General features: G+C 38.6%; 1 protein-coding gene across 6 annotated transcripts in view; it reads right to left on the reverse strand.

Moving 5' to 3' along the window:
- Positions 1 to 5,056: 5,056 nt before the first annotated feature.
- The window catches only part of ttc14 (tetratricopeptide repeat domain 14), a 29,950-nt gene continuing 10,344 nt past the window's right edge, over positions 5,057 to 24,662 (reverse strand). For 2 of the 6 annotated variants that reach the window (XM_069897132.1, XM_069897134.1), the window contains exons 6-12: positions 21,870 to 22,025; positions 19,411 to 19,482; positions 16,014 to 16,133; positions 13,447 to 13,569; positions 11,083 to 11,200; positions 8,488 to 8,588; positions 5,057 to 7,589 (exon numbers count right to left, since the gene is read on the reverse strand). In XM_069897132.1, coding sequence (XP_069753233.1) covers positions 6,641 to 7,589; positions 8,488 to 8,588; positions 11,083 to 11,200; positions 13,447 to 13,569; positions 16,014 to 16,133; positions 19,411 to 19,482; positions 21,870 to 22,025 — 1,639 coding nt within the window. In that variant the 3' untranslated portion in view covers positions 5,057 to 6,640. Of the gene's footprint in view, positions 7,590 to 8,487; positions 8,589 to 10,309; positions 10,346 to 11,082; positions 11,201 to 13,446; positions 13,570 to 16,013; positions 16,134 to 19,410; positions 19,483 to 21,869; positions 22,026 to 24,662 lie in introns of those variants that run through there. The other 4 variants (XM_069897135.1, XM_069897133.1, XM_069897136.1 and 1 more) reach the window with 4 other exon arrangements.

A 24,662-nucleotide genomic window follows, 5' to 3' on the forward strand; every position in this document is an offset into this window, starting at 1 on the left:
GATCAGTCAAGTTTGCATTGCTTTTATTTAAACAAAACAATTTACTTTCTTGAAATGACCATACAATTGGAACACACTAATTGAATAACCAGCATGTTTGGGAAGAAAGTTTTCAAATATTATCTGGCCTCTAAAATTGATGTACTGTAGGGCAATTCATAAAGGGAGAATGGAACCCTGTTAAGTTTTTAACCAAAGTGAAGAGACATATTTGCAAAGAGCAGAAAGAAACAGCCTTAATCGAAAATGAAATTTGAGATGTGTGTATTGGAACCAGATAAAAGAAACCTCTCATTATAAGCTAAATTCTATTAAAATAGGTACAGTACAGTAGAACAAATTACAAATGTAGTTTGCATTATATTGCCATAGAGAAATGTATTATGGTTAGGAGGCTAGTAAAATACATTAGCTTCTTTAGATAGCTATCGGATGAGGTTGAGAAAAAAAATTGTTTTTAATCAGTGGTGGCAACGGATAGTTTATCAGTGTACACATGGTATTATGCATATTGTGGGTCTGTGATAGCACAATCTTTTCCAGGTCAAAAGGTCTGGATTTAGGTTTCACTTCAGAGACTGGAGAAGGGCAAAATCTTCTGTTCAAAGATAAGCATGGTATTATCATCAGGGTCATGTCTGATATTCTGAAACTGCATCTGGCCCATATCAAAATTCATTTTAATAGAAGCTTGCTGTGCACAAATTATTACAAAGTACGTTGGGACTTGCTGAAAGATATTAAAGCATATGATGGGTTATATTTTATTAAATATTTTTTAAAAGAGACAGATTGTGGGGGGGGGGGTGGTTTAGTATGTAGGTCACTTCACAAACAAGAATAACGCTTAATATAAAATACAAGAGCTATGGAAAGAGAGACTTCATGTCCACAGTGACTTTGCAGAAACTTTGAAGAATGATGCCTATGGAGACTTTACAAGTAGGTGTTAATTGGACTGATGCTGTGGAGTAAATAGACTTTTGTCTTTCAAGCAACAGATGGCCAGGCTCAGGAAACTGATTCCGGAGCTGGAAATCAGTCTGGTTGCAGTTTTCTGTTCTAAGAGGGGTCACGTGGTTTTGCAGAGAGAGAGAAAAATGTGATTCTTTGTCGAGTGAGGGAACGGAGTTCAGCAGCAGCAACTGGGATGGAACATGGTATGGATAGATGTTAAAGTTCTCAGATACACTACACTTAAAATCACTAATGCCTGAAGAGGGCGCACAAAATCAGTGAACCGGTGTGGACTCGAAAGGCCAACATGGCCTGTTTCCGCTCCGTAAATGGTTATATGACAAGCTGGCAAGCTTGTTGAAACCTCATTTTTAAGACGGGTTGAGTTCTGAGTTCAGCCTGGTGTGTAGCTCTTACAAGAGGAAATGGCTGGCTCGAGTGTTTCTTTTGAAACAAGGGAAACAAGAGGAACTCTGTGGTGACCTGGAAGAAGAGGTTATCATTTGGAAAACCCATGATGGGGCAAGTTACTTCGGCAAGACATTGAAGTGGCTGATCGAAGGGAACCAGTTTGTGTGTGTCCAACGAGCAACAAATCTCTCTGAAAACCAACAAGTACCTTCCTGAGTGGTAACCAATTATCTTTAAGCACTAGAGCTCGGTGAAAATTCATAAATGTTAAATTCTCTGCACAGTATAAGAATTGCCTGATACTGGTGAACTTGGAGGAGTGAGAAGTGAGATTGGATTGTGAATCAAAGAACTTACTTGAACATATACACACGAGCTTAGAATTAGAAGGAGGTTAAGTTAATAGTAATAAGTTAAAGTTTCATCCTGTTTTTATGTTTAAAGAAAATTAAAAGCAACTTTTAAGTAAACATTTGTCTTGGTGAATTTCAATTGCTGCAGGGATTTGGGGTTCTCTGGACTCGTAACAAGCACTAAAAAATGCAACTATATTTTTGATAATGTTTAGGTCCAAGTTTCTCTAGGAATTAACAACTCCAGATAGAATAGAACTGCTGGTAGTCAAAGATTTAAAATAAAATGAAGTCCAGCACTTCCACACACACAAAATACAATGCAAAAATCTCAAGACTTAATAAAACCAGACATCGTGTATATCAATAGTGTTCTCCACTAGATTCTGGCAGCTTAACAAGATGGTTAAGTACAGGAAACACACCAACCAGGAAGCTGAGAGTCAGAATACAGGGATCATGTTCCACAGGGATTGGTGTGGGGGCCACTTCCTTTTATGTTGACTGGCTTTGTGGCCAAGCCTGCAGATTGTATGAAGGTGGTGGAGGTAGTTTTGAAGAAGCATGGAGGCTGCAGAAGGACAGTCAGATTTCGAGAATGGGGAGATTGAATACAATGTTGGAAAGTGTATGGTCACGCACTTTGGTCGGAAAAAAATTAACAGGCAGACTATTTTCTCAATGAAAGTACGCAGATGCAAAGGGACCTGGGAGTCATTGGGCACGATAACCTGAAGGTAAACGTAGTCTGTGGTGAAGAAGGCATGGCTGGCATTCATTTCAAAAGGAATGGAATATAACAGCAGGGATGTGTTGTTGAGGGTTGATAAGGCATTGATTAGTGAATCCTCACTTGGAGCATTGTGAGCAATTTGAGCTCGTTTAAGGAAGGATATACTAGTGTTGGAGAGGGTTCAGAGGAGGTTCACAAGGATGATTCTGGGAATGAAAGGATTATCGCATGAGGATTGTTTAACAGCTCTTGGCCTGTATTCATTGGAATTTAGGAGAAGGGGATCTCATTGAAACATTTTGAATGTTGAAAGGTTGTTTCCCATGGTGGGAGAGTGTAGGACAAGAAGGTGTCCGCTTCAAACAGAGATGTGGGGGAAATTTCTTTAGCCAGAGGGTTGTAAATCTGTGGAATTGGTTGTCACAGGAGGATGTGGAGGCAGCCATTTGGTGTATTTAAGGCAGAGATTGATTGATTCTTGATTCCAGGGCATCAAAGATTATGGGGAGAAGGCAGGCAACAGGGCTGAGTGGGAAGGTAAATCTGCTCATGATTAAATAGCAGGGCAGACTTGATGGGCTGAACAGCCTATTTCAGCTCTGATGTCTTATGATTATTTTGTTTAATGATTTTTTTCAATTAATTAACTTTACATTTTCTAATTGTTTTACTTTAGATATTTTACACAAATATAATTGTTTAAAATACTCAGATCTTTAACAGAAACCACAGCCCTGCATCCAGCATTGTATTCTGCCAAAAACTGTCATGATTGTTCCGGAGGCACAGACTCTGATCCATACTGCCTGAGACCTGATCATCACTAAGAGTTCACTGTCTGATTCTGGGCCAAGGAAGTTCGGGTCAGCTGAAATGATGGGCAGTAACAAGGCTAGATCTGAATCACTTTCCTCTGGGGGGTGGGGGGAAAGATTAAGGGGCGACAAGAAAGTCTGCAAAATTACAGTGTTAAATGATTGCAAGAGAGTGGATTGAATGTGGAGCTCTTACCACAGGGAGACAAATAATGTAGCTGCATTTAAGAGGGGGCCAAGTTCTCCATCTTGGAGAACAAAGAAAAGGGAATGTACTTGATCTTAAATAGTAATACTTAGTTCACACTATATTTGTCTTGGCTCTGTCAATCTTTTGATATCTGCACATCTTTGGTTTTCTGTTATCAACGTCCAAACTGAAAAATTAAAAGACAATTACTTTTTGGAGAATTAGCTTCTACTTTAGCTTCAAAACCTGGGCCTCTGTACCTCTCTCTGCAATTGAATCCTTGACTTTCTCATCAGAAGACAACAGTCTGTGCAGATCAGTAATAAAATTTCCTCTTCACTAACAATCAACACAGGCATACCTCAAGGATGCGTGCTTTGCCCACTACTCTACTCTCTCTGTACCCACGACTGTGTGGCAAGCCACAATTCAAATCCCATCCACCAATTAACAATGACACGATTGTTGGCAGAATCACATGGCAATGAGGAAGCGTACAGGAGTGAAATAGATCAGCTAGTTGAGTGGTGTCACAACAACCACCTTGCAGTTAACACCAGTAAAACAAAGAAATTCATTGTGGACTTCTGGAAAAGGGAAGCCAGGAGAACACAAACCATTCCTCAATGAAGGGTCAGCAGTGCAGAGGGCAAGAAACTTCAGATTCTGGTTGTCGACATCTCTGAAGACCTATCATGTTGATGCAATTAAGAAGTCTTTGTCTGTCACCAAAAACTCTTGCAAATTTCTCCAGGAGTACTGTGGAGAGCATTCTGACTGGTTGCATCACTGTCTGGTATGGAGGTGCCAATGCACAGGACAGGAATAGGCTACAGAGGATTGTAAATTTGGCCAGTGCCATCATGGGCATTAGTCTTCCCTCCATTAATGAGCAGCACAGTTAGTTCAATGTTGTTACAGCGACCAGGGTTTGAAACTGGCACTGTAAGGAGTTTTGTACACTCTTCCAGTTTCCACCTACCCTTCAAAACATACTGGGATTGCAAGTCAATTGGATGTAATTGGGGGCATGGGCTCATGGGCCGATTACTGTGCTGCATGTCCAAATTTAAATTTAAATCTTTAAGAGGCAGTGCCTCAAGAAAACAGCATCCATCATCAAGGGCCCTCACCACCCAGGACATGCCCTTTTCTCACTGCTACCATTAGGAAGGAGATACAGGGGCCTGAAGGTACATTTCAAAACAGCTTCTTCCTCTCTGCCATCAGATTTCTGAATGGACAATGAACCTATGGATATTCCCTAACATTTTCTCTTTTTTTTTGCACAAATTATTTATTTTGCATTTACGTAATTGTGATTCATAGCAATTTTTGCAACTTGATCTGCAGTATACTACAGCAACAAAACAAATTTCATGACATGTTCATAACAAACCTGATTCTAATCATATACCGAATGGACAGTTCTCCATGGAGTCATTATTTAAAAATGCAACGACAGCTCAATATGGCATTTTCACTTTTTTAAATAACTTCGCGGTCCATACAATTCCAAGTGGCACTAAAATGATACAACTTTATGATTTAAAATTGAAAATAATAAACTCTCATAAAATGAAAGAGAAAGACACGATTTGATTATTTCTTTTTATGACTGCCATCATAAGCACACAGTGCAAATTATTTTAATTACAGTCCACGTTTGAAAGTAAACCTTTAGCATGGCACAATATATTCTGCATTATGCAAGAATATTTTAAGACAATAAAGTTAATCCATCCAAAGCCAAGTGTGATGCTAATAACACAAAGACTGATGTATTTTGAAATATGTCTATTCTGAGTAAAGGACAACTCCTAATTTCAAATGATTTACTTCACAGAATGCAGCAATATTGTACAAAACCAGGGCCTGTTGCAGGTGCAATATCAGAACCAAAATTAGAGGCACATTTAAATTTAGACAATCAGCACGGTAACAGGGCACTTCAGCCCACGAGTCTGTGCTGCCCAATTTACACCCCATTAACCCCTGGTACGTTTTGAATGGCGGGAGGAAACCAGAGCTTCTGCAGAAAACCTACACAGACACAGGGAGAACGTACAAACTCCTTACAGACAGCACGGGACTCGAACCCTGGTCCAGTTCCAATTGCTGGCGCTGTAAAGGCATTGCGCTAACCACAATGCCAACTGTGCTGTGCTGAAATGGAAGTTAACACCTTTTTTTTTTAAAGACACTGACCTGCATAAAAAGAAAATTGCTGTTTAATTCTCTTCACTTTTCCCCTTCATTCCTCTCATTTTACTCTGCAAGGCTTTAAGTATGTCTTTCTTGTGTTTTATATGGCAAACATAAATAAAGAATGAGTCTGGGAAATCCATTCCCATAATCCAAAATGAATCCCATTTCTTCATAATGATAATAATTCAAATGCCCCTGAACTCCCAAACTCTTACCAAATTTGCCTTAATATTTATTAATGATGAACTCCTGTCCTACCTACCTTCCTGCTTGAATACCAATAGGTCCAAAAAGACTCATATTTAAAAGCAAATTGGAGCCAGAGGGGTGCACATTTAATAGAGGTTGAATGGGATTATGCTTAATAATCCTATAAGAAAAATCCTGTAATATAATTCTTAGCCAAATCTTTCCCTTTGTTAAAATGAAACCCATGACCGTCAGGACACAACAATTTCAGGAACCCTTTTCCTCATTTCAAACTGTTGGAATTTGTTTCTTTCTTTTCCCCCTTCTGCCTCCACTCTGAATTTCAAGAAATTGTTGCTTTGACAAACCTGATCTGCCTCATTCGCACAAGCAAGCTTCACCCCCTCTACTTCTTTGCAACTTTGGTTGTGAAAAAGGGCCCCTTGACTCAAAATGTTTCCTCCATCTGTCTCCCTCTTGGTGCTTTTTTTTCTGTAGTACATTTACCCAATACAAATAAACTAGATTTGAAACCAATTTAAAGAAAAATATGAAAAACACGATCCTCATCTTAGTCATCACTACATTAGTTGTTAAAGTAAATGTAAAGAAATTATTAAGCCACTCAATAATTAAGAAAGACCCCAACAATTACTATGTAATCCAAATAAATCAGTAAAGCTTATTTTAAAAAGATGCATTTGCCTCTCCAAATGGTGTGCTTTCTTTTCGCTCCAACGTGAATTTTGGAAATGTTTGTAAAATAACATTTCACAATGCCTACTTATTTGTCATTCTGCTTACAATCCCCCCCACATTCCTTCCCTTTCTCAAACTCTGCAATCTGGTTGAATATCTCCAGCAGGTTTTGAGGCATACCTTTCACTGCCTTTCCTGCTACAGAGATAGGATCATGAGGGTTCTCTTTGGAATTCTCTCTTTTGACTTCCCTGTAATGGCTACTTACACTTTCTTCTTTCCAGTCCTCGGGGCTATTTACAAGAATATAGTCCTTTCCTCGATCTTCACTTTTCCTCAAATCACATGCTTCATCTTTGATATTGGAATTAACCAACCCTGAAACTTTCCTCTTATGTTGATACTTGCCACCTGTCCAACATGAATATTCTGACCATAAAGACTCAAAGTGGCCTTTTTCACACGTTTTACTAATGCTTTCAATACCAAATTCATTTTCTTGACTCCACTTTCTAGATTTGTCTTGATCATTTGATTTTTTGTTACACACTTCCCTGCCTTTGTCTGCTTTTTGCCTTTTGTCATCCTGACAAAAACTATCATGAATTTTTGAACTACACAAAGAATTTCTGTTATCTTCAGACCTACCTTCAAGAGGATCTAAAATTTCAACAGACGAAGAAATTGAAGAGTACCTTCTTTTCTCCATGAATTCTGACCACTGGTCAATTGAATTTTCATTTTTTTCCAGCAACTTTGCAACTTCCTGTTTCTGATTCAGAAAGGAAGCAGAAGTGTCAGCTGGAGGAGTGTACCATTCATTTTTGTTGCTGTGCAAATGATGAATTTTTTCATCACGTGAACTTTTACTTAAACGCCTCTTCTGACTACGTGAGGAACCTGATCGTTTTCTTTGACGCTTCTTTGTTGATTTGTGTTTCTTAGAACGTTCAGATGAAGATGAACTAGACCATGAAGATTCAGGTAAATCAGATGAAGATGATGATGTTGACCTCATTCTTTTTTTCTTCATTCTAGATGGGAAATGTACACATCATAAAATTATATGATATAGAAATTTTAAACATTATTATGATACAAGATCTTGCTAACTCAGAACCTAAGCCATTAATTTTTGAATGAGCTGCAACTAATAAGAGTTTCATTAAGAATTCTGTACATCTGAATAATTGCACAATAGGTTCCCATCAAACCACTTAACAATTCACTCTCATTAGAGAATAGGGTTTGAACTGTTAAATGTTATTTCCAAAGTTATCAAATTTACAATCATGGTATCATTATCATTTCAATTAATTGAACATTTTACCAACAAAGAAATGTTTGAATAATTCTCAATTTTGAGGAAAATAAAAAAGATTTACATACCCAAAGCTGTTGGTAGAGGGTAAAATATGTCCTGTACTATTAAGATACGCACAAGTACAGATTTTAAATAAGTGCACTTCCATATCTTTCAGTTGGCTTCTAGTTTATTGTGAGAGCCCTTTTAAAAGTAAGGAATAATCAAGCAAGTAGCATATTGATCCTTTCTGGATGTAACTAAAATTTGCATAGCTGGGGAGTTAGGGTTATAAAGAAAAGGCAGGTAGGAGAAATCGAATCCACAGCCAGATCAGCCATGATCTATTGAATGGCCTAATCCTGATCCCATTTCATTTTCTTATAAAATAGGTCATGTATTTTAATCTCAAAGGCTTCGAAGACTAAAGGCATGGTTGCTAATTAGTAAACATTAGTACCTGGCACAGATTTAAGTCTATAAAAGACAGTCTAGATTCAGTGATTAGAAAATAAAATGCAATTTTTTCACAGATCTTATATTTTCTACCTTTCCAGAGAAACTTCAGCTTCTCATTTTCTCAAAGGGTACTGCACAACTGCAAAATCTACACACTTTGAGGAAGTTACCTTTTTTCTTCTTTTAACAGCTTACGCAATTTCTCTGCACTTGACACCTCGATTTTTTTCTCCTCTTCTCTAGTTTCTTTTGTTTTTTTTTCAAGTGATTTCTTTTATACCCAGTCATCATGAAATTCAGCAACATTGCATTTAATTTTCAATAAGCAACAATTTCATTCATTAAACCATTAATCCAATAATATAAATTGTAATAAAATTGCATAGAGTTGTTAATCAGGGGAGCACAAGAACAACATGTTAGGTTCAACGAAAGAATTGATAATTAATATGAATTTTAAAGAAACAGATTAACAATAAAGGGGCAGAAAGCAGTTCACATAAAAACAGAAAGGAAAACAAGTTAAAATATTTTATAACAAAAAAATTCAAAATCAATCAAGTTCAAATAATGGAAAAGTAAACCAAGCAAAAGAAACAAACCAAGAGTTGTGGAACATCACAAATTTAATCGTGAACATTTAAAAGATTTTGTAGAATTTGTCAAATGTGTTTCAGATAACAAACCAAAATCACCGTGTCATACCAGTTGTTCCCCAATGACCAAAGTACAAACCAAGTTTTGTGCAGCAGAATCCAGTTCAGATCAGGTGTGGTGTGTAATAAATTTCAGCAGGCCGTTGCCCCAGAAAGAAAATGCACACAACAAGGGAAAACAAAAATCAGTAATGCAAGAAAACTTACAAATAACACAAAACTATCCAACTCACAATGATTTATGTCAAATATTAAATATTTTGTTGAGGAGATTATTCCTTAATGATTTTAGCAAAAATACAAAAATGTGTAAATCTGATACATCTTGTCAGTAATTTATATGTTAAACTTAACAGAACAGCTCATGTGTTTTCTGTAGGAAAGAGAAAAAGATATGCAAATGACACTAAAAAGGCTTTGCAACATATGGAAAACATTTGTCTTGGAATGAACTTAGAAATGGCCCACTGATCTCTCAATCAATATCATTAAATAAAGTGATCTAGTTTATCAAAGCTCCTTCATGCAGTTGTGCACTAAATGGTTGCTGCCTTTCCTACAGTACAATACCCTTCAATATATCATTGAATGCAATATACTGTACAAATATTAGTCTCAAGTCTAATACAAAAGCAAGCACTTCAAATTTTAAACTGATACTGCTGAATTATTTGAAACATTTGTATGTTTTTGTCTCTTAACCATACATGCGTTCACACACACATATTGGTTTTAGAGAGCGTATTTGCAGTTGCAAAATAGGCATTTAATTTGATTATATCACAAGCTTCAAAATTTTGCCTTTAAGCAATGACATTTAAAATTGTTTTCACAGAACTTTGAATATGCTTCATAAGAAAACAAAAACAATGTAAAACCTGCCAACTTCAAAGTTCCAATTTTTAAATTTAGACATAGAGCACAGAAACAGGCCATTTCTGCCCAGGAGTCCATGTCACCTAATTTTTACACCCAATTAACAGAGGGAGGAAACCAGACCTCTCAGGGAAAACCCATGCAGACATGGGAAGAACATACAAACTCCTTACAGACAGCGTGGGATTCGAACCCCTGGTGCTGTAAAGGCATTGCACTAACCCGTTACACCAACCATGCCTCCACAAAAGTTAAATTCAAGAAAAGCATTGAAGTGAAATTGAAAGCATCTGTCTTTCCAAACACAGATGCACAGTAATATTGATCATGTTAGATAAAATTTCTTCTTATAAGTTCCCCCCCCCCCACCCCACCCACCCCAAATCCTTTGAATGCTCCTGCTTCAAACAATCCAGACTTTTCAGATTGTTCCAAACACTAACAGGTTCTTTGTTCTCACCTATTCTCTAACTTTTCATTCATGATTCTTCTAGATCTATCGAAATAGACAGTCAGATCTCCAAAAATTTGTGTAGAAACACCTGAAAACTTGAAAACTATAATGGAAGTAATTTAATTTGGAGAAAAAAAACTTTAAAAATTGGACAATGCATTTAATTCCTTAAAATTTTAATTCATCATAATATTAAGTTCAACTTCCTTTTTAAAAATATCTTCAAATTTAGTTCCTCCAGCTTCTCGGCAACAATTCATTGGTTGAATTGTATAGGAGATTTATAATGAGGAAAGTACAACTCATGTTGTGTCTGTGTCAGTAATAGATGAACAATTTTGTCAATGTAAACAACATGAAAATAGTGCCAATCTGTTGATTCCACATCAACAATCTCTCTACACAAATAGAAATTTTCTTTCATAATTCAAATGTTAAAACGTTAAATGTTTATTTAACACAACAATTTAGTATTATTCAAAATCCATTGCACAATACTCAGCATTTAAAAAAACAAACCTGAAAATTGATCAAGAGGAAATGACCAAAATGTTATTTTTATTCTCTGACAAATGGGAAACACCCTTCAATGAATAATGCTAAGAATGGTAGGACTTGATTAAATAGCAGATCAAAGACTTCTGCATGTCCAAATGCAATAATGTGGTTATCACACAAATCTGCTATTTGTTTTGTTTGAGGTAGTAAGTATGTCCAAGTGTTTTCTGAGTGAATAAGAACCATTTGTATTAAGGATAGGACTGAACTAAGTAAATCACCTGCATGTGTTTTCTTAGCTTTTGTAAAGCATCCTCAGCTTCACTGAAAGTTTCATCAAGAGCCAATGCCTTTTTGTAGCAATTCTCAGCATTCACCAAGTTTTCTTCTTCTTCCAATCTATATTAAAATATTTTAAGAATAAATCATCAGTTTATTTTGTGAATACAAAATAGATGCTTTCTGATTTAGTGACAGGGAGCATATCAAGGATCTTCAGAGACACGACAGCAAGCTAAACTCCACACTGTCGATACTCTGACCAATTTCAAAGATATTAAAAATCATATGAATAATTAAATTATTTAAATATAGCCCAACCAGTCCTCCTTTACCATCACCTTCATCAGACTGGCAGAACTGTTTTCACCCTCAACAAGTTCTTCTTTGGCTCATTCCACTTTTCCAAGTCAAAAGGGTAGCCCTATTATGCCTGCCTTTTTGTTGGCCACATGGAGTAATCCATGCTACAAGCCTACAGAGATAAGGCTCCTTCAATCTTCCCCCACTACATTGATGCTGCTTCACGCACCCAGGATGAGTTCATCAACTTCATCCATTTGGCTGCCAACTTCCATCCTGACCTCAAATTCACTTGGTCCATCTTCAGAAATACTCTCCTCATTCTCAATCTCTCCACCTCCCTCTCAGGAGATGAAACATGAAAGTCAGCAGATGCTGTGATTGTAGTAAAAACAGATAAATTCTGGTGGAACTCAACAGGTCTTGCAGCATCCATTTGTATTAAGGATAGGACTGAACTACCTCCATAGGAGGTAAAGATATCTAACCATTGTTTCAGGCCTGAGACTTCTTCAATGCATGAGCAAAAGCAGATGGGCACCCGAATAAAAAGGCTGGGGAAGAGGGAAGAAAGGCAAGGGAAGGAGCACAGACCAACAAGCAAAGGGTGATCATTGGACATGAATAGGAGGACAGGAGAGGAAAGGTGAGAATTGATTGGGGGAGGGGGTGGCTTTGTGAATGTAGAGCTGGAGGAAAGGAAACAGGGGAAAAAAGAGAAAGCATACGCTAAAGAAAAGGAGAAATAAGGAGAGGGGATGGGAAGAGATGGGAGTGGGGGGGGAAATGGAGGCTAACAAAAACCAGAAAAGTCTATGTTAATGCCAGCTGGTTGGAGGGTGCCGAATGGTGGCGGGAGGTGTTGGCTCAAGTTTGCCACTTCCAGAGGTCACAGGGGGAGATGCCAAGGGGAACAATTGGTGGGAAGGGAGGAGTGGACAAGGAGTCATGGTCGGAGTGGTCCCTGTGGAAGGCAGAGAGAGGAGGAGAAAGGAAAATGTGTTTGGTGGCGAGATCACATATTAGGTGATGAAAATGGTGGTGGATGATGTTGATGTGGAGGCTGGTGGGGCAATGAGATGAAGCAATACTTTACTTGTGAATCTGCAGCGGTCATCTACTACATCTGGTGTGTTCTCTACATCGGAGTCTGGACACAGACTGGGAGATCGCTTCATGAGCACCTTTGATCTGTCTGCTGCAATAAGATAGGAGGATCTCCCAGTGGCCATCTATTTCTATTCCCCACCCCATTCACATGCCAATGTCTTTTCATGCTCTCGTGCACAGCCCAACTGAGACCACCCACAAATTAGAGGAACAACATATTCCTTCTGGGCATCCTCCAACCAGATGGCATTAACACTGATTTCTCCAGTTTCCATTAAGGTGCCCCCCCCGCCCCCCCCCCCCATTCCTTATCCCCATGTCTCCTTTCCTCCAGCCACCCTCCCCTTGTCTCTCTCTTTCCCTAAAGCTGTCTCCTTTCTGCCAGTACTACATTCACAGAGTACCCACTCTCCCATTAAATTTTCAGCTTTTCTCTCATGGCCACCGACCTCTTGGACGATGCTCTTCTTCTTGCCCCTTCTTCCCTCCTCCCTCCTCTTTTTATTCAGACACCTACCTGCTTTTAGCTCATACCTTAAAGGGCTCAGGCCAGAAATATATCTTTGCATCCTATGGATGCTGCAGGACCTGCTGAGTTTCTACAGCAATTTTGTGTATTAAAATTATTTTAAATTCTTGTATTCAGTCACAGCATGGGCCAACATTTATTGCTCACCGCTAACCATCCATGCCAATTGCCAGAACTCCTGCTGCTTAACTATAAATGATGAAAAACTGGAATACTAGACCAAATGGAGAAACAAAATATATTACTTTTTTTTAAAAATCTAATTAGGTGTCTGTATTGCAGTAAAATCATACCGTCCTTAACCCATTCCGCACCTGAAAAAGTATGCATGGTTTTAGTTCAGTGAATGTAATAGGAGCTCTTTACGGAACACAAAACTTAGCAACCATAACATTCAATACGAAATAAGTAATTTCACACTCACTGGCCTCCTCTTTCCACTAGGGTTTGACAGAGATATTTCTTTGCATTCCTGTGGGTTGGACAGGTTTCCAAAGCCAAGTCAAAGTCAGAAATGGCTTTGCTTAGACTTCCTTTTGTTGCATAGCTAAAGTAAAAAGAGAATAAATTCTGACTTACAAATAAGTTGTGGAAATTGATGGGGAACTTAAATCCTGAAGAAGTGAACATTAACCAAATTGTAAGATGCATTAACACAAGACACAGGAAGAGTAAACCAATGATCCAATAAGCCTGCTTTGCAGTGGTTGATCCGATGCCTTAAAGCAGCACTGTGGCCTGATATTCATGTTCTCTCAGTCCTCCATACTACTTCAACTTGAATATACTACCTCAACTTGAGCATCCAAAGCTCACAAAGAGAATTCAAGATATTTGAAACCCTCTACAACAAAAAATTATCCAGTGGTGGATTGGCAAGTAAGCTGTGAGTAAAACACAACAGTCCACAAAGTAAATGGCCAAACTCTTACCCCAAGGTTATGTCATTGACTTCTGGACTTTCCAGCAAAAGTTATGAGCTAGGAGATGTTCTCAACAATCACTGTCAATTTCTCTCAGGATTTTCTGAATCTCAATGAGATCACCTCACAAACATTATAAATTCCAATCAACACAGCTCAGTCTTAATCTCCCCAAAGAGAACAATTCTTTTATTCCATTAAACATATTTTCCTCCATTACCTGTTAATATCTTTTTTAACAAACTGCATGTGTCTGCCTCACAGCTCACATTCCAAAATATGACAGGATAGGCTATCCAACCCTCCTCTACCCTCTCTGTATCAACTTACATTTTCTCTTTTTCCTCAATTCTGGTAAAGGGTCTTCACTCTGAAATATTAACACTATTTCTTTCCCCACAAACGTTGCCTAACCTATTATCTACAGCATTTCCTGTTTTTGTTGTGTGACAGATTATGTTATATTTTATATTGTATTTGATATGTTTTAAAGGAGGTAAATTGGGGCAGGTTTTTTTTAAGTGTAGGTCACAAACACTTCAAAACAGATCTCATTTAAAATACCAGAGCTCTGCTCAAGACAGACAGTTCAGGCTCCAAGCAAAAACTTTGAAGAATGCCTATAAGGACTTCACAAGTAATTGGAAATGCTGGGGAGTAATGGATTATTGTTTTGGAAAGCAACAGATGAACAAACTCAGAAGACTGGGTCCAGAGCCACAGTCTGTCTGAGTGCAGTTGGCTGTTCCGAGAGAGAGAGAGAGAGAGAGAGAGAGAGAGAGAGAGAGAGAGAGAGAGAGAGAGAGAGAGAGAGAGAGAGAGAGAATTCAGTTCTACAGTTCAGCAGCAGGAACTGGAACAGGACAAGCTGGAAAGCTTGTGGAAAAAAAACATTTTGAAGACATGTTGTAAGTTCTGAGTTCAGCCTGGTCAAACCCATTGTAGTCTATACAAGATGAGAGGACTGGCTGCATAATGTTTCACTTGAAATAAGGGAAACAAAAAGGAACTCTGTGGTGAACTGAAAGAAAGAGGTTATCATCTGGAAAACCCTGATGGGGCAAGTTTCTTCAGACAGACACTGAATACTGAAGGAATCAGTTGTGGATGACCAACAAGCAACAAATCTCTCTCTCTCTGAAAGCCAACAAGAACCTTCCTGAGCGGTAAACATTACCTTTCAAGCACCAAAGCCTGGTGAAATTAATAAATGTTAAATTCTGTGCACATTATAAGAATTGCCTGCAACCAGTGAACTTGGAGGAGTGAGAAGTGAGATTGGACTGTGAATTAAAGAAAAGTTCTTTACACATCACATACATGTGTGCTAAGAATTAGAAGAGGATTAAGTTAATAGTAATAAGTTAAAGTTTGATCCTGTTTTTATGTTTAAAGATCACTAAAAGTAACTTTTGTTTAAGTATCCATTTGTCTTGGTGAATTCCTATTGCTGCTGGGTTTTGGGGTCCTATGGGCTCATAACAGTTGTGCACACTACTGACAAACCACAATGTGATTTCTCTTCCCTTCCTGCATTTCACCATTACCTTTCATCTGATGGAAGGTAGTGAACTGAAACAAGATAGTATGCAGACACTATGATTGGAGTAAAAACACAGGAAACCCTATCTAGAAAGGGCTCCAGCCCAAAACTTCGGTGATATATCTTTATCTCTTATAGACACTGTTGGACCTGCTGAGTTCCTCCAGCATTCTGTGCTTTAACTGAGGCCATTCAAGTGAAACCTAGAACAAGTGGACTGCAGCACCACTTCACAGCAATGCCCAATATTATTTAATACCCATGTTCACAGTGCTAACAGAGGTCATTGAGTAGCAATAAGAATCCCGATCTCTCTAAAACAGAGCCACTGAAGCCACCTACACAACTCTATGAGTTATTCTGATTTAGGAGCTCAAACTTCATGAATTTCTTGGTCAACACCATTAGGGTAAGATTTTTTTTTGCCATGGATCATGAATAGATTATATCTAAAACTCTTAAAATATCTAGATGTTAAGATCAGCAAGGCCATTTAAGTGCACCCCCAATCTCTCATATACTTACAGAGCACCACGAGCCACAAGAGCTTCAACGTTATTGTTGTCAATCTCTAGAGCTTTGTTGTACTCATTCATGGCATCTACATACTGTCCTGCTTTAAAATGGTCCACTCCAGTCTTGACGCTGTCGGAAATAAGTACAAATTCAATTCAATGTTGAATCAGATGAGCATTAACTTGCTTCTTTCCAAGTCAAATAGAGGTGCTGATAGATTGCATTAACAGCATTTTGTTCAACACTCATGCAAGGAGGATTGAATGAAAAACATCATAGCAAAAGAATAATTTTAAAGTTCCATTACTGGGGATTAGAATTCACTTTTATGATATGCTGAAGCAGGCTGACTGTATTCCACTCTCTTTTAGAACAATCCTGTGTAAAATGTTATTGGGCTCTATCAATACACAATAAGGAAACCAGAAACTCGAGGTCTGTAAAATCATCTTCCTCATGATCTTCCTACTTCTTGATTCCCTCAGTGTTCCAATTTATTTCCGTGTTAGTGATCCATGGATTCGAATCCCTTCAAAAGTAAATTGATGATTTTCAGCCAGTAAATTGAGCTAGGATTTAAATGGTAGGATTGGGCAGGATGGATATCACACACTCCAGTAAATTGAGATTTTTGATGAATATGGAATTAAGGGTGATTGAGAACAGGTGGATAAGTGGAGAAGAGTCCAAGACCAGATCATCAGGCTTGATGGGCCAGATGGCTGATGTCTGATCATATTTGTGTCATCATCTATACCATATGCCTTAATCTTCTGGATGAGCCTGCCACAAAGAACTTGGTCAAATGCCTCACAGAGGTCTGTGTGGGCAACATCCACTACTTCACCCTCAATCACCTTTATCACCTTCTCAGATTTGTAACATGTGAACATTTCTGCACAAAGCCATGATGAATATCCTTAATAGATCTGGTTTTCAAAATTAAGCAAACCCTGTCCCTAACAATCCTCTCCAATGGCAGAAAGTTACATCTCCTCCAGGACAGGACATCTCCCTCCCCCCTCATTGATGGGATTTACCATGATTGTTGTCCAAGGAGGGGTTGCAAAATCAGCGAGGACTCTTCCGCCCTGCACACAGCATTTTCCAGCCACTCGCATCAGAAAAGAGATACATGAGTATTAGAGCCAGAACCACTAAGCTAGAAGCAGTTTCTTCCCATAGGCAGTGAGATTGTTGAACAACTGAACTGCTCATGCAAACCCTTCTTGACTCACTTTAGATGTAATAATATTTATTTATTTAAATAATTCTTGATACGTTCTGTGCATATGTTTCGTTGGTCTGTATGTGTGTTATGTGTGTTTGTAGGGTGTTGCACCGAGGACTGGAAAACACTTTCATTGGGACTGTACTCGCACAATTGGATGATAAACTTGAAAAATGCTTCAAAACTTCACCACATGACAACATTTTAATCTCACACAAATAATCATAAAAATGTACCGACCGAAAGTGAGAGTACATCAAAGGGATGCAGTATTGGACAGTGTTTTCAAAGGCCATTGGTAACTTTGTGCTTGGGTAGTTTTGTGTAATTGATAGGAAAGTACTGTTTGAGAAAACCTTCCTGTGCTCAACCACCTTCCACTCCAAAGAGCACAAAAATGGAACAAATATTTAAAAGCTGCAATCCTTAACCTTAAATAAAAACATTTTACCAAAATACGACAAATGCATAGATTTTAAGATAAATAACTTCACAAAATTATGAACAAATGTTGAAGATAATACAAAGTAGATTAAAAAAATGCTTCCTCTCAGATGATTTTTAATTACTCATTGGAAGAAACATCCAATATTTTAAATATAATTGCAATATTACTTCTTACGCTGAGTAGGCTGAAGCCTAGGGGCCCAGAGGGTAAAGGGGCCCAAGCCCCCCCAAGATATTTCAGTATTTAACTTTTGTATATTTTCTGGTGGGCACCACTGCATGATTGGTGGATGCCCAACAGACTGACCAGAGTGCCATTAACTGCCTCCAGGTGCTCTGGGTGAGCTGCTTTAATTTAACCCCCATTCTCCAGTCCTCCACCTTCCCACCACCAAACAATTAGATTTTTAACATAACATTTGGTCGGAGAGATGTTAAAAATCTCATCATTTTGTGGGAAAGTGGAGGATTGGAGAGGGTGGGGAGGGGGGGAGGTTTGAATCCTGCCCATAATCTCCAGTAAGCTGGATAACAAAGAATAATTTAGGAGCCCCCCACGACATGACCCGGCACTGCCGGCAGCAGGCACCAAAGCTACCTATCCCCCAACTGGGCCCCAAGTCACTCACTTTCCATACAAAGGGAATACATCTATTAAATAATCTGGGGCAGCATGATGTGATGGATAAATCACTAACAAATAGCCGTGTCCCCCTATCATGATCCAAACAGGTGCTAATTTGCTTTTATGTTGCGAGTATGGGAGAAAAAGGTCTGTGATTAATTCATATAACTTGTCTTTACGATATTTTATTTTGTATGTAGTACGAGTACAACATTATATATAGTAATATGATATAGTCGTACTAGTTGCTCAATCAAGGCTTGAACCTCGTGGTCGCAGAAATACCGCGTTCACACAATAGCAGCAGGGTCTCAGTCCCATCTATCAATTCTGGCTCCACCGATCCAAATGTTACCTGTCAATCAATGCTCGCATTTGTAAAACCCCTTTCGAGTCTGAGGTCTGCCTCCTGCAGCAGAGCTCAGCTCCTGCAGTGTCAGCGTCGCTCACGGAAAAGTCAAGGACAACTGATTAAATTAACCCTGGACTCTACGCCATGGGAGCAGAGTAAGTGTTCACTTGAATTATTCATGTTGTTTAAATTATGAATGACAGTCTCTAGAAACTGTACCCAGAGTTTGAAAATTGCAATGGTCATTATAAATGCTTGATAGGCAGGGCGACTAGCTGTGGCTGATGTAAGCCAAGGGGATAAACAAGAACTGGACAAACTGCCCCAAATACTGCCCTGTGTCAGAGCCCAGTGATGAGGTCCATGTCAGCAGCCGGCCCAGCACCAAGGCACCCCTCCTTATGTATCCCTTTCTAATGGGCTATTGCCACCCAGCCCATCAATTCTATCCTGCCATTGCCAAGAACAGTGTACACACGCACACCTAGAGTACGTACCCAGCGGATAAATTTAGAATATGTGAGTAGATTGCGTCACCTGAGGTGGGGGGGGGCAAAGTCAGGAGGGGCCTTACTAAAGCTCAGCCTAAGGGCCCAGATGGTAGTTAATCCGCCATTGCTACATCCAAATGGAGCATTCTATTAAAAAAAATTTGAAAAAGCTTTGGATTTCCTTCCTTGAGAGCAGACAGAACAGAGAACAGTTAAACACTTTAGAATTGGATTAAGTTAAGCAAATTGTAAATACGTACCACTTTAATGCCCAAGATGTTGACTGTCTTTTCCTTAAGATAGCAGCATAGTCATCTCCCAGGAAATTTTTGCTATTGAAGGAAGGAAAGATTCATTAAACTTTTTTGTTATTCTAAGACATTTAACTGAAAATCTATGAACAGTCACAAATTTATCAACTTTCAGATCAGCTGAACAGAATTGTTTCAGAGTTCATAAATACTGTAGTAGCAGTGTCTGGGCAGGACAAGAACAAACTTTCAACAACCTGATAAAATATTTAAATTGAACATTTTACATGGCTATTCAATGGTCTCGACTTCAGGGCAAACAGAAGGCAGAGCATTTAAAATAAAATCAATAAACTGCAAATACTGGAAATCAGTAATTAAAAATGAATATTTCCAGCATTTTCTGCTATTATTTTGAGTGTTCCAACATCTACATTTTGTTGCAGGAACAAGTATCGTCAATAGCAAAATGATGTACAATTTCTGTTTCGCTTTCAAGGCCACAGCACAAATGAAGTCATTAATGTCCCAGATCACCAAACAAATTGCAGTTATAATAGTGAAAACGTAACATTTAAAAATCTTGATGTTCCAAAGCTTCTGCTCCTGCTATTTTCTTGTGTTCCTGTGTTGTGAGAAATGATGGGGAATGAGCAAAAAGTAGCAGAATGGGTAATAGCAATGGCCATTAAGAAGAATCAGATACTGAAAGTAGAAATGAGCAGGAATGTTGCGACAATTATAAATAAGGAGCGAGTTCTTTCTCTCAGATGCACAAGAAAAAGGAATTGGTATGGAAAAAATAGTTGTTGGTAGAGAGCAAGCGAAAGAACAATAAAAGTAATACAATTAAAACTATGGGAATAGCAAGCTCTCATTCAATGACAAAAAGCAAAGATTTCACCATGGATGTACGTTGGAAAACAGCTAATGAACTCAGAGGGTAGTATGGGGATTTAAAAATCACTGAGAATGAATGCTTAGTACTGAGGTTAAAGTGGGAATGTTGTGAAAGTCAACAACACTGAAACACCTGTTATCCAGAATTCAAACAAAAGGCAACCTCAAGCAACTGACTAAAAAAAAGGAAATAGGTAAAAAATACAGAATTTTAAAATTGGCGTGCTTTACCTTTGGTTTGCTATACACGCCACATGCTATCTCAAGCAACGAGAAAGTAAAATTATCCGGCATCTACCAATCCCCATAGGTGCTGGATACCAGGGGTTTTCTGTTCTTTGTTGGACACCAGATAATGGCAAGGGAATTGGATTAAAGTAATGCAATGGGATAAATGCCACAAGAATAGGGAATAGGATTTGGAAGAGATTCACATGGCCAACTTGAAAAATTCAAGTATAACTGGTGGAAAAGGTATTACAAGGTGCAGAAGTTTCATTTCAGGGGATGTGTATTTGGTGAAGGTGTTACCACCCATCTATCAAGTTCCTATCATTCAATAGTATCAATCCAATTAAGCACAATTAACTCATAAGTTGGAAAGTCTTTTTCTATACATAGTGAAAAGAGTTTGGAAGGAGATGCTCACAGAGTGGTGATGGCGACAAGTGATCATGATCAGAGATGGATGGGAAATAGGTTGAAAGGTTTATCTCCTGTAAGCAAGCTGGGTGGGAAGATTAAACAAGGATTTAATACAGTATTTGGGATTAATGTCGATTACAATGCTAAAATTAGTCTTCAAATGATACCTCTGCAGATCCCAGAGGCATTGTGGAAATAATGAGAGCAGAAAACGAGAGAAAGGACTGTGTCGAGATTTGGTTTCTCATTTAAACCTGAAAACTCATGTTTGAAGCATTAAATTCTAATCATATTTTTCATTGGCATCTAACTTTATTCTCAATTGTTTACAGTTAAGCAGCTGCTCTGGCATCTCCAAATTCAAATGCCTTCAACATGGCCTTGTTTCATCATCATCCACATACTTCAAGTTGCCTAAAAATTCATCACTCATGTTCTGCCCTATCTTCACTGACTCCATGCTCTTCAACACATTTTCTATTTATATCTGCAAAATCTTTTCTGAACTCCATTAAAATCTAATTGGACAGCCTCAACTATCCTCTAGCTTCCAAATTTTTCACTTTCCTTCACCCCATCAATTGCAATTAAAGTTATTCTCCAACATGACACTATTTAATAAAATTCCATTCAAAAATTAATTTTTGTCAAAATTTCTTTTCCATCAAGCTTCTAGCAATGCAGCCTCATCCCTCCCAAACACCCATTTGTGGTGCCTTAGGTGATACTTCATCTAAGAAAGTGCTTGTGACAAATAGGACTTCTGACCTCAGTTTCTGATGGAGACAAATATTTCACTGATGTCAGATTGAAAGAAATGGTCGAACAACTGAATTGAAAAATATTGCAATTCTAAATTGAGCGCTACATCTCACATTTCATCTTTGAAACAGTCTCAAAATATATGAATTATGAAATATCACCTCTGCAGTCCTCTCATCAGTGATGGTGATTCAATTTCACTAATTCCAAGTTTACTTAATAAATATTCAACTGTTGATGGATTAGCAAATCCAAGTGTCTGGTGTAAAACATCATCATACGTTTCTGTACCATGACTGCTCAGCAGGGAATTTCGCCTGTTGATAAAAAAGCAAAGTCTTATTCTGTTGAAATGCACAGTCGGAATCAGTTGAAAAGTGTATTTTTTTCTTGCCTATTGTACTTGTGAGACCAGGAATGTGATACTAGAATAGAAAACAACATCTTATCAAATGAGACCAAATAATGTGCAAAGTACCAAATGTCTCACACTGAACACCAGTAGTTAAGGATGGCTTCACTGTTGGTGACGCTTTCTCTTGGAGGGGATGTTACAAGAGGCCACAACTGTCCTCGTGAGCGAGTGGACACAAAACCAACCAAAGCACGGTAGTTGAATATTTTAGGATATTCACTATTTTTTTTAAATCATCCAAATTATAATTTCATTGATATTGTCTTTTAAAATTAAGATGGAATAGGATGCAGAAAAATTCAAAGCCATTTACTTTATAGAAAAAAATTACAAAATAGATTTTTTTTTAATTGTGAGAGAGTGAAAGGTACTAGCTTTCAGAGGAATCTCTTACGTGCTCTCATACATGAATCACTGAAAATTACAATGCCTGTACAACATGGCAATAAGACCAAACAATACACTGGACTTTTCTGCAACAGCATGAAGCAACAAAGGAACCATTAGCTGCTACTGTAATTACATGGTGCTCTGTTTAGTATACACTTGAGATCATGTATCTGGTCCATTTGCGGAAAGTAGGATATACTTACAATTAAAAGAATGAAACAAAGGTGATCAAACTGAACACTGGAATCTGATACCTATCAGATCAAGTCTGCACTCCAGAATTTAGAAAATTGATAGGCGATCTCAATGTTGCATATGAGGCTGCTTCACAAAATGAGAGCCCACGGAACTACAGGAGATACCAGCATGGGAAGAGCATTGGCTGATTAGCAGGAAACAGAACGTGGGAATTAGGGATCCTATTCAAGTGGCCTAGTGATGTTCCACGTGAGTCAGTGTTGGGTCACTTTTTACGTAGTATGTTAATGATTTGGATTGGGGAATAAATGCTTTTGTGGCCAAGTTTGTAGATGAAACAAAAATAGGTGGCGGGGCAAAGACTTGGATAGATTAGAATGGGCAAAGAAGTGACAATGTTGGAAAGTGTACAATCATGCATTTCGGTAGAAGGAATAAAAGAGCAAACTATTTGAATTAAGAGATGCAAAGGGACTTAGGAGTCCTTGTGTAAGGTACCATAACCTCCTGAAGTAAAACAAAACATTTTGCTAATGTTGAGTGCAAATTTCTTGGTGTGACACCACTCAACGAGCTGATCGACCTACCTCCTGTACGCTTCCTCATTTGTGATTCTCCCGACAACTGTTGCGTTATTGGGAAATTTGTAAATAGCTTTGGAATTGTACCTGGCCACACATGGATGTATAGTCAGTACAGCAGTGGGCTAAGCATGCATCCTTGAGGTGGATCTTTGTTGATAGTGAGGAGGAGACATTTCTAATTCATATTGACTGTGGTCTTCCTATGTGACAAAAGGCGAATTGCAGTGGGTCTAGATCTTTGCTTAGATTCAATTCTGGCTATGAGCAACCTCTCAAAGCATTTCATCATAGTAGATGTTAGTGCTACTGGGCAATACTCTGAGGCAGCTCATTCTGTTCTTCTTGGGTACTGGGATGATTGATGCCCTTTTCAAGTAGGAGGGAACCTCTGACTACAGCAAAGTGAACACTCTGATTAGTTGGTTGGCATAGATTGTTCTGCCAGGTAGTTCATCAGAGCTTGATGCCTTGTGAGGGTTCACCCTCTTGAATGATGCTCTGAGAGACAGATATCAGAGGGTCCTCAGCCTTTGCAGGGATTCTCATAGGCACTGTTGGGTTCTCCTTCTCAAGGTGGGTGTTGAAGTTCAGCTCAATGGGTAGTGAAGCATCACAGTCATCTATGGTGTTCACCCTCTGTAGGCTTTAACGGCCTGCACTCCATGCCATAGTTGGCATGCATCTAACTCTGTCTCTAGCTTCCTCCGGAATTGCCACTGAAGGGCCTCGGTCGCTGAAGGCTTCCTAAACACATCAGAGGTTTGGATCAGGAGTTTGGGTTGCCAATGGGTTGAACAGGGATCTGTGAAGTTGGAGAGGCTGCGTGTGCACTGGAAGCGAATCCACAGACACTCATTGTATCTGAAGGGACTCTCTTTGCTCTTCTTTCTTTCTTACTGTAAGGGACGCTGGGCAATACTATTGGCAGCTCTTTGCTTGCCACCAGGCAGGCAAAAGTAAATTGTGTAATATTGCATTTTCTGTATTATTGCATGACAATAAAGGAACCTTAGACAATAAACACAGAAGATAGAGAGATAATAATCAGTTTTCTTTGTGGGAAAAAAGTAACTTTGTAATTATGCATACAGTCCTTTTGTCGTGTCAGAGTAGACCAAGGGAACTTCAAGTCCTCAAGTGCTGTTGAAAGGTAACTCTTTTTGAACCTAGAGGTGAATGGTCAGTTAGCAGTGAGAAGAGACTGTGGCCAGGATAATTTAGTAAATGTCATTTGTGATGTTGGCTGCCTTCTTGAGGCAGCATGTCACACTCGTCTTCAATGGATGGGAGGTCAGAGCATGCAAAGGACATGGATTTTGCTGCAATTGCGAGAGATGGTGAACTCTGGGTGGAATTAAAGACTATGT

This window comes from Narcine bancroftii, chromosome 9 (genome assembly GCF_036971445.1).
Source record: "Narcine bancroftii isolate sNarBan1 chromosome 9, sNarBan1.hap1, whole genome shotgun sequence".
Classification (NCBI taxonomy): Eukaryota; Metazoa; Chordata; class Chondrichthyes; order Torpediniformes; family Narcinidae; genus Narcine; species Narcine bancroftii.